General features: G+C 42.6%; 1 protein-coding gene across 1 annotated transcript in view; it reads right to left on the reverse strand.

The window, feature by feature from the left end:
- mdga2a (MAM domain containing glycosylphosphatidylinositol anchor 2a) overlaps window positions 1–10623 on the reverse strand; it is a 570544-nt gene that overhangs the window by 13216 nt on the left and 546705 nt on the right. Inside the window, exon 15 of the mRNA XM_048600082.1 lies at window positions 9656–9795. Within this exon, the coding sequence (XP_048456039.1) occupies window positions 9656–9795 (140 nt within the window). The remainder of the gene's footprint in view (window positions 1–9655; window positions 9796–10623) is intronic.

Below are 10623 nucleotides of genomic sequence, written 5' to 3' on the forward strand. Positions count from 1 at the left end.
TTTTCTGATGAAGGGTCTAGGCCCGAAACGTCAGCCTTCCTGCTCCTCTGATGCTGCTTGGCCTGCTGTGTTCATCCAGCTCTACACCTATCTAGAGTAGGCTCAGGTTCACAGTCTGGTGAGCCCAGCACTTGTAGCTAGAGCAAGAACACATAGTCAAAGTCTTTGACAGGAAAGAATGCTGGGTAACAAGACTCTGCTAGAGCTAGTATAGATAATGAGCCTCCAGATGAAATAAGCTGATGGAGATGTAGAGACAAGTAGAGGAAAGTCTGGCAGAAGTATAAACAATCATGCATGGACAGGGGTGAAGGGCAAAGGGGACAGTTCTGACTGATGGTATGCCTCAAGTATGCATTTTCAAGGTTGCCTATATGAAAGAGGTGGTTGTCACCATGGACAGCCAGCAGCAGTGAGCAATCAAAGTATGCCAGCTTTGTGTAGAGTCCTTTACTCCATCATTTGACCCAGTTCAGAGGGGACTGAGGCACTGTGACCTCCCTCCAGGTGACTCCATCCCCTCAACTGGGGAGGGTGGTGCCATCGCACACTGATGAACAGGAGAAGAAACAGAGGGTCACCAAGGGAGTGCCATCCCAGGACACCCCAGTGGTGCTCTACTGCACTAACCCCCCTCTTCAGGAAGCCAAATGTCTCCACCAGGTCAAGCTGATTAAGTTTCACCTGTTATGTGTTCAGGAGAGCCTTAGCAGGCCAGAAGCCTCAAGCCCTGGACTTTAGAGAACACACACCAAAGTCATCTGAGACAAGGCCTAAAGTAATATGTCTTACAGCTTTCTCTGCAGAAACTGTTTCTCCCTTTCCTACCTATGTTGTTGGTATCCACGTACACCACACAACAAATCCACGTTTCTATCTAGGATTTAATTACACAATACTGAATGGCCTGAACAGAGTGGATGTTGGGAAGATGTTTCCATTGGCAGGAGAGACTAGTATCCAAGCGCACAGCCTTAGAGTAAAGGGAAGATCTATGAAAATGGAGATAAGGAGAAACTTCTTCAGCCAGAGAGTGGTGAATCTATGGAATTCACTGCCACAGAAGGCTGTGGAGGCCAGGTCATTAAGCACATTTAAGATGGAGATAGATAGCTTCTTGATTGTCAAGGGGATCAAGGGTTATGGGGAGAAAGCGGGAGAATGGGGTTAAGAAACTTATCAGCCATGACCGAATGGTGGAGAAGACTCGATGGGCTGAATGGCCTAATTTCTGCTCCTATGTCTTATGGTCTTATGGAATGAGGAGGTGTCTTTCATGCTAACACTGGAATGACAACATTACTATTGGGTCTTGCACTTTGGCTGCAGGAAACAATATCAATTCCTCTAACTAAGTGGTCCCTTACCACAACTACCTTCCTCTTCTCCTGCTTCAATGGCTCCACGGACCAAGGTGCCATGATCATTTTGTTACCGAGGAAATGTAAATTATTGATTTGGGACGACAATTTTTAAACTACAGATCTTTATTTTAGCCACTTTTAGCAAGTTACATTCTGCTTCAACCTCACACCATGGCTGAAAATAATACGCTTACATAAAATACTTCTCCACTTTCTCATTTAGGAAAGTAAAATGTAACCAAGTGTGATCAACTTCGCTTCAGCACATAGTTTCAACTTATATTGCACAACTGTACAAAAAGACTAAATACTAAAGAACACATAAAGCTAACTCCCTCCAGATACTTCATTTAAAAAAAAAACAATCTGCTTAATATCGTGCAGCTGGAGCAGAACTCCTCTCTCCCTGACCAGCCTGTCCCACGTCACAGGCCAACTGCCTGAACAGTTTGATTTCTATGAGGTACAATGGTATTTGGTGCTTGCATCTGTTTTTATTCTCAGAATCTCTCTATACAATACTAGCTTTTAGTCAAAACTGTCAACCTATCATCCCAGTGTGGAGTATTCCAGTGTAACATAACCCCGACTGAATTTAAATGAATAATGTGGCTGCAGTTGGAATTAGAGTGAACAGTTGTTCAAATGTCGAGTTATCATGCCGTGTTGCCAAGATTTCAGACGTCCAATCAGAAGCACAACAGATACCTGAAAAATTCACATCCTGCAAATGCAGAGCTGAATCTTAATTTTCTTTGGCTAAACGCCAGTTGTGTGGAGTTTTTTTTTTGGAGGGATTTTCACTGTAGAGCCTACCAAATTTTCTCACTGCATCTTCCCAAACTCACTCCATTAATTATCTAGCCCACCCCAATGCACCCTTTATATTAACTTCAAACTCCTTTTAAATCCCCAGAACAACACACCACTGCTGGGATATCCCAGGATCCCTAGCACCAATGCCAATGTGCCAAAGACCATTGTGCACCTGGACCAGCACTGTCAGTCTGGAACTGCCCTGAATGGTTCCTGATGTTTATCCAGACATGGCAGATAGGGGGAAATCGTGCCCTGCTTTGCAGGCAAGGACCTAATGGTCCTATTGGATGGGCAGCACACATGTGGGACCTCAAGGCCAGAAGAGGAAGCCACTCGGATCAGTGCAGAGTCAGCCTCTGGAGGAATGCCCAGCATTTTAGGAAAAATGTCAATGACCTTCTCCTCTCCACCAGTGTTGATACCACATTGTTCTCTCCAATACATCACACTCACTTTATCTCTGCTGCTGTAGCCCATTGCCCATTTCGGCTCATGTTCTAACACACTCAGCATTGTTTGTAACAACTTGCTTCACTTGAATTCACCCATCCGAACTCCAACCATCACTAACTCTGCATGCCCTCTGTACTGCCTACTCACTCAGTCAGGACGTACGTACCAGCTGTACCACCCACTTTAACTTTCCTTCGTACCTGCCTCCCCTCTTATTACAGGAGAAGAAACATTCCACAATGGGACAGAAAGAATCTAGGATAATAGTGGACTTCCTGATATTCAGCTCATCATCCCTAATGAGGAGAGGATCCTAACTCTGACCACCCAATAGCTGACTGACTGTGTCCAAGCTCCTGAACTGGTATCAGAAGCCACTCCTGACATCTTTCACCCCTACCCCTGAGAGAAGGCTTACTCTCCCCTGACTGAGGTCTGCTAACAGCCATGACAAGCTTCCCAATTTTGTGTTTGTGCTAAATGGCATGGCAGTACTGGGAAACAAAACCAGAAATTGCTGACGAAACTCAATGAGTCTGGCAGTTTCTGTGGGGAGAAGACAATGTTATGAGTCTGGTCACTCTTCAGCCAAACTGTTAGCAGCTTGGAAATCGTGATGTTTGTGCTGAAGCCAAAATTATGGAGGGAGGGGGATTGTGGAGGTGGTTGATGGAGGGGAGAGGTGAGCGAATGTGGAGACAGAGCCCAGGGAGAGAGATTTGAAAGAGTTGGGTAAACGAGGAGATTGTGGATAACAGGCCAGCACAGAAGAAAAGCTGAATAAGTGATGATAAGAGTTAACAGTAGGAGAAAATGGATGAGCTGCACTGAAAGCAATGCACAATGCATAAAGTAATAGTAGGCCTAGGAAAATGTGAGGATGGGTTGTTTGTACTAAAGTGAGGACCAGGGTATAGGGGTGGCTAAAAAACATGGAAGGATGGCCTCATGCTGTAAAATTATTGAACTCAATATTGAGTCCTAGAGGCTGCAGAGTCTCCAAAGCAGAAAATGAGATATTGCTCTTTGAACTTGTGCAAAAGCTCACTGGAACACTGGAGCAGGCTTCCATAAATATTACTTTTTCATAGCTACTAACAGTTCTGCTGAAGAGTCACCGGACTCAAAACGTTACCTCTGGTTTCTCGCCACAGTTACTGCCAGACCTTTGAGTTTCACCAGCAATTTCTGTTTTTGTTTCACATCTCCAGCATCTGCTGTTGTCTGTTTTATTACAGCAGTAATGTGAGCCTGGTATCTCTGGCTGGGGGTCAAAGTGCAGAAAGTCAAGGAAAGGTAATGCAAGTCAATGATGCTGTGAGCAAGCAGGCAGGGTTGGAGAGACCAAGCACGGTGAGAGTGAGCGAAGAGTTGGAGATGCAGTCTGGTCCAGTCCTTGAGCTGGGTACATGTCTCTGACCCCATTGTGTCCTTGCTGCAGCATTACAATGATAGTTACTGGTGCAGCCCAAGTTGCAGCATTGAAGTGCAGAAGCAACCTGGAAATGGACATGTGTCATGAGCATTCATAGAGGGTGGCATATTTTGGATGCATTGAAGTGGACATTGGTGCCTATGTCAACCACTGACACCCTTTGGAGCAAGTGGCAAGCTGTAGCCACCAGATACCCGCTCTGACTTCCACGTCGAAAATTGGTGACATTAGCTTCTTCAGCGTATTTGTTAAAATAGGAAGCTGAATATTAATGAGGAGTGCTGTGGTGTTAATAAAGCATTTAAAAGCAATAATTCCCCTTAATTGGCAAGTTGCTGCTGCCAAGCAAGAAACTTGCCAAACCACTCAGCAAATGCATAAAAAATGTGGGAAACGCTCTTGATGTTGAGATAGGCCTTTCCGGATTTCTCGCCAATTCTGCCACAAATGTTGCAAAAAGATTCTGCTCATAACCTTTCTATTGAAAGTGCTAATCAAGTACAATTTAAATACGTCATGTTAAAAACACTATTCAAGCATTAAGTTGTTCTTCTGGCTCCACAAGCTCATGCATACACAATCATGAAGCACTGTGATCACTGCCTTTATGTTTCCAACTGCTTATCTCTTTCAGGGACCTACTTGTTGCAACAGTGCTGCCTCATTTACAAGATTGCCATACAATGTCGGCAATGCCTCAAATGACAATACTGAACCATGAAAGCAGCAAATATCATCCATCTTCCTCTGATATATGGAGCATGAAGAGAAAGTTATCCAGCAGCTTCATTACATTTTAGACATTTATCCCTGACAATGTGTTGTATAATTTCAAAACTTGATGTGGAAGTTTACAATTGTTTATTGACATAAATTCCAAAAAGTAAGAATTTGCATTTATCTAGCACTTTTTTTGACCTCTGGAAATCCTAAAACATTTCACAGCTATTACATACTTTTTACATGTGGTAACTATTGCAATTAGGGAAAGTGACAACCAGCAAGTTTGCACACATTTCTTTTAAGCTCATTTGTGGGATGTGGGCGTCGCTGGCTGGCCAGCATTTATTGCCCTTCCTTAGTTGCTCTTGAGAAGGTAATGGTGAGCTGCCTTCTTGAACCACTGCAGTCCACATGTTGTTGGGAGACCACAATGCCGTTAGGGAGGGAATCCAGGGTTTTGAATGAGTGTCAATGAAGGAACGGCGATATATTTCCGAGTCAGGATGGTGAGTGACTTGAAGGGGAACTTAGAGGTGGTGGTGTTCCAGTATATCTGCTGCCCTTGTCCTTCTAGATGGAAGTGGTCGTGGGTTTGGAAGGTGCTGTCTGAGGATCTTTGGTGAATTTCTGCAGTGCATCTTGTAGATAGTACACACTGCTGCTACTGAGGGTCGGTGGTGGAGGGAGTGGATGCTTGTGGATGTAGTGCCAATCAGGTGGGCTGCTCTGTCTTGGATGTTGTCAAGCTTCTTCGTGTTGTTACTTTATTAATTGTTGATAATTGATTTTTAGTGGCTTTGGTGTAATAATCAATGTTTGGTGGGGTACACAAGGAGAAATTTCTTGTTCTTCTTCAACCAGTGCAATGGTATCTTGTACATCATCCTTTGTGTGGGTAGGATTTTGCTTTAAAATTTCTTTGAAAGATGACACCTCCAACAATGCAGCATTCCCTTAGTGTAGGCTGCTATCTCAATGGCGTACTATGTGCTCAAGCCTCTGGAGTGGGGTTTCAGCTCAGAGCCATCTGATTTGGTGCTGTGAGAATATTGAGAGGAAAAGAGGTAGTGAAAGACCTTGGATTGCACATGCATAGGCCCCTGAAGGTTGTATAGATAAGGTGATAAAGTAAACACATGAAATGTTTTCCTTTATTGGAGAAGGCCATAGCTGGAATTTACATACAGTTCTTGTCACTGCATTACCTGAAGGACGTAATTGCTATAGACAGAATACAGAGGAGATGGTGTCACAGCTGGAAAATTGCAGCTACAAAGAAAGATTGGATAGCTAACTGGGTGTCTGTTCAGTCATTGGTCCCTCAAATACATGTAAATATAGCTTGGTTCAAGGAAGAGATGCCTTTGGTTTGTTTGGGTAGAGCCAAACTCCAATGTTTGTTTGTTTCCTCGGTATATTACTGTACAGAACCAAACTGTGTTGGTGACTATATATATATTGAACAAAGTATATTTTAAACTTTAAAAAATGATTAGGGTTGTTTCCTTAGAACAGAGGAGGCTGTGGAGTGATTTGATGGAGGTGTACAAAATTATAAGGTGCTTGGAAAGAGTGGTCAGTGAAGACATATTTTCTTGGATTTAAGGTGATTGGTAAAAGGAGTAGAGAGTACAAGGGGAGGAAAAAACAGCTCCTCCAGAGGATGGAAGGTGGGTGCCTGGAATTCAATGACCAGCATGAAGCTGGATGCAGAAACCCTCAACAAATAAAAACGGTGTAATCTTCAAGGCTTGGAAAAAAGTGCGAGAAGTTGGGGTTAAAATGGGTGGTAGTTTTCTTCAAATCAGGTACGCTGAATGGCCTCTTTCCATACTGTACCTTTTCTAAGGTGCTATTGAATACTGAGCCACGCTGACATAAAGTATCAAATGTCATGAAGTTAAATTGCTTCCATTCAATAGCCCGTACAGATTGTTTCAAACACTGTCATTGAATTAGTCTCATCATTTAAGTGTTTTTATCTTTTCTGTTAATGGATGTAAAATGTGATTTATGTGACAGAATCTATTTCAGTCTTGTGCTGCATATTTCTATTATTGTCTGTGAATCTTTGAATATTTATGAGTACTGTTGTTGTACAGCATCAAATTGAATGATTAAATTAGGATTGCGGATGGAAACAGTTGCTCCATTCCCACGATCAAAGGGCTACATGCAAGATCAGTAAATGAAGATTGAACATATGGAAAATGATTGCACATAGCGGAGTACCTTGTAGGCTTATGAATTGCACCGTACCAATTTAATCGATAGTGCTGCAGTAGGTTTCTGTTATTGGTTAGCAATGGCCTTTCTCTTCTATGGGTACGGAGGGTGCAATCGGCCTGCAACGGCTGGGGAATGTGGTGGGGCATGGATCTGTGATGAGCCACAGTGTCATGGGGCGTGGAGGTAGGCTAGAGCAGGAGAGAGGCCTGCATCTCGGTGGGGGCATTGGTTTGTAGCGGGGTCGATCGTGGTAGCAGGGTGGCCCTGAGGTGGGTGGGTGATGTATCTGTGACCAGGCAAGAGGATTAGTCCGTGACGGAGGAAGGTGATGGGCCTGCAGAGTGGTCAACCTGGGTGGTGGTGGGAGAAAGACATTGTGATGGGCATGGGCTTGGTCCAGAGCATATAGAAATGGGAAAGGTCTGCTTTGAATGTAACATAGAGGTGCATTAGAGACCTGATGAATAAGTCTTGCTATCTAATGGCTTGATGTTTTTTTTTCTGAAGGTTGGGATAGATGTTTTCATCACTTCTAGCAGTCTGCAGTAGTGAGCACTCTGTTCTTGGCTCTGAATTAACCTTTGTTGTTGTGAATCTAAAGGCACTGAAGGCAAGCTTGCCTTGCATGATTTTTGGACCAATTTTGTGCTGCACTAATATTGGCAAGATTATTTGAGTATTTGGTTCTATCTCTGATAAAAGGGGTGCATGCTACTTCAAGCGTTCTGGCAATGCAACTCCACATCAACAGGTAATGTCAATAGTGTGTTGATCACAGAATCCCTACAGTGTAGAATCAGGCCATTTGGCCCACCAAATTCAAACTGACCCTCTGAGGAGCATCTCCAGACCTGTCCCCTATCCTATAACACTGCATTTCCCACAGCTAATCCACCTAGACTGCACATCCCTGAACACTTTGGGCAATTTAGCATAGCCAATCTACCTAACTGGCACATCTTTGGACTCTGGGAAGAAACAGGAGCATCCAGAGGAAACCCACGCAAACACCAAACAGACAGTCGTTTAAGGCTGGAATTGAATCTAGGTTCCTTGCGCACTGACCCAACCTGCCACCTGGAAAGTGACATTGTGTCACCTGGAAGGGTTAAGAGACGTGACAGACCTGAGTCTAACCCTGTCCTCATTTATTGTCACAAAACATACTTTCAAAGTAGATTGATCTGGAGCATCAGTCATGGTTCATTTTCATTCGCTTCTTTAGCCCAGGACAATGAGACTAACTACAGAAATCACCATTGGTGTTGTAGTTAAAATCAGCATATAATACAAAACGGAACAATGTCTCAGTACCAGATCATAAGTCAATTACCCAAATGAGATATCAGAGGATCCAGAAAGATTATTTTAACTTGTGTCAATCAGTGATTGTCCCCATTCCTGACATACATCCACAAAAAGAATAAAAAACTTACAAATAATTAAAATGCCATTGTTTTCTGATGTGATGCAAATAGTACAATAGTAGGCATTGTATATAGTTTCATCTTAGAAACAGCTATGTAAAAATTACAGTGCTTTGAATGACTTCCGAAAACCATTCCACAGAATCTTTTATTAATTGAGTGCCTTGGGTCTGGAATCAGTACAATATAATGGACGAGAATGAAGCAAGTGATGCTAAAGGTCACCACTAAATTTTGTTCCAGCAGATTTAGTTGAAACCCAGTGGGCTGTATGTTGAAAGGACATAACAGTTTAATTTAGCAGTCTGGACTCTAAAAGACCTGAGTTTCTCTTGAGAATGAAAACCAGCTTTTAGACAGGAAGCTAATTTTCTAAGGAAACAAATGACAGTGCAAAGCCAGAGCGATGTTACGATGACAATTACCAACACAGAATTGCAATACAGTGGAAAACATTTCATCTTGCCTTGATGGAACAAATTCATCTACTTACATGCAATTGTTTTCAGAGGATTTTTTTCAGGGTGTTAGCAGATTCCAGGGTAAGGTGACACTATAACTAGTCTATAGTCACCCTACAAAGAGACACAAAGAGCCAGCTCTGCCCCCAGCAACCCAGTGGAGCAAAACTTTCAGTCACTGATTGCTAAGGACGTCAACCTTTTACCAAACTCCAACAAAGGGCCCCTTCTAATAAACAGTGTGGGTGACTTGTACCTGTAGGATGGAATTCCGGAAATTCTCAGAGTGACACCTTGCAACTCTGATGGAGCAAGCTAGAGGCTCTTTTTGGACAAATAATAACAAAATTTCTCTTCTCCCCGATTCACATTGTTTTTTACTCCTTACACTTTTGGTCACTGCACGCATGGGATGGGGCAGGATTCTCTTTGGAGGGTTGCTGCTGAATCGACAGGCTAAATGGCCTCACTCTGCACTGTAGGAATTTTATGATTCCATGATAATTTCCACCAAGGTTTAATAAATTAATTAACCCATCATATGCTGGTAGGCTACAGTACAAATCTGTGCCATTAGCTTTACAAAGGTGTCTTTGCATTTGCAATGCTTCTTTGCATTTTTCTCACATAAAATGTGGCTGGCATTTTTAAAAAGTGAATTTTATATGTACACAATATCCATATAATCTGTAATATTGTAGAAATACCTGTGTCTCTGTACTCACATTACTTTCACATTCTCACCTGGAAAGTTCCACTTGGATTGATGTTGATATTTGCATGCATCCACTGTTCCCCTTGGTTTCCGGACATAGTCCAGATGAGATTTTCAGTTACGGTTGATCCTTTGAATCCTTTGAATCGCAAAAGCACATTCAAAGTACCTGGAAAATAACACATTATAAAACAATTTCAATGTTGAACTGCCCTTAGAAACTGCCCAAGACTTTTCTGACAGGGATAAGTTAGCAAAGATTGGTGAGACACTCTATCATTTCTCATTAAACTTGAATTCTGAAAGATGTCATGTAACTAAAAATACCGATAATTGGGAAAGATGACAAGGATAAAAGTAGTTTCAGCTCCCCAGAGAATCAAGGCCCTTTGAATTGCTTCCACTATCACAAAATGATTTTGGATCCAATCCAAGATTAGCATTGACTATATCCAGTCTTACTTATATGCAAACTAAGTACACAGCCTCACAGGTAGCTTTCTAACAGGTATGCAGTCTACCTGGAAGGGTAAAGTATCTCAGACATTTAAGCAATAGGTGAAGTTAGTCGTTTCATACTGCTAATGCGTAACAATGTAAGTGGAGTTTGCCACAAACTAAATGTCGTCAAGCCAAAAAGATCTTCTCCATATCATCCAAATGTTTAATGTGCTGTATGAATTTCTGTGCTCATATGATGTTAGATATGTAGACTATATACCTGAAAGACTGGTGAACTGGTGGATTGTATCAACCAACATTTTCCTTCAGCTTTTTTCAAGAAGTGACTGTATATAACCAGCCCAGCTTGCAAAGCACATTGTCCACTGAGGTCAGTAGTGGGAACACATTGCCCACTGAGGTCAGTATTGGGAACACATTGCCCACTGAGGTCAGTATTGGAAACACATTGCCCACTGAGGTCAGTATTGGGAACTCATTGTCCACTGAGGTCAGTATTGGGAACACGTTGCCCACTGAGGTCAGTATTGGGAAC

Source organism: Rhincodon typus, chromosome 8, assembly GCF_021869965.1.
Source record: "Rhincodon typus isolate 14 chromosome 8, sRhiTyp1.1, whole genome shotgun sequence".
Taxonomy (NCBI): Eukaryota; Metazoa; Chordata; class Chondrichthyes; order Orectolobiformes; family Rhincodontidae; genus Rhincodon; species Rhincodon typus.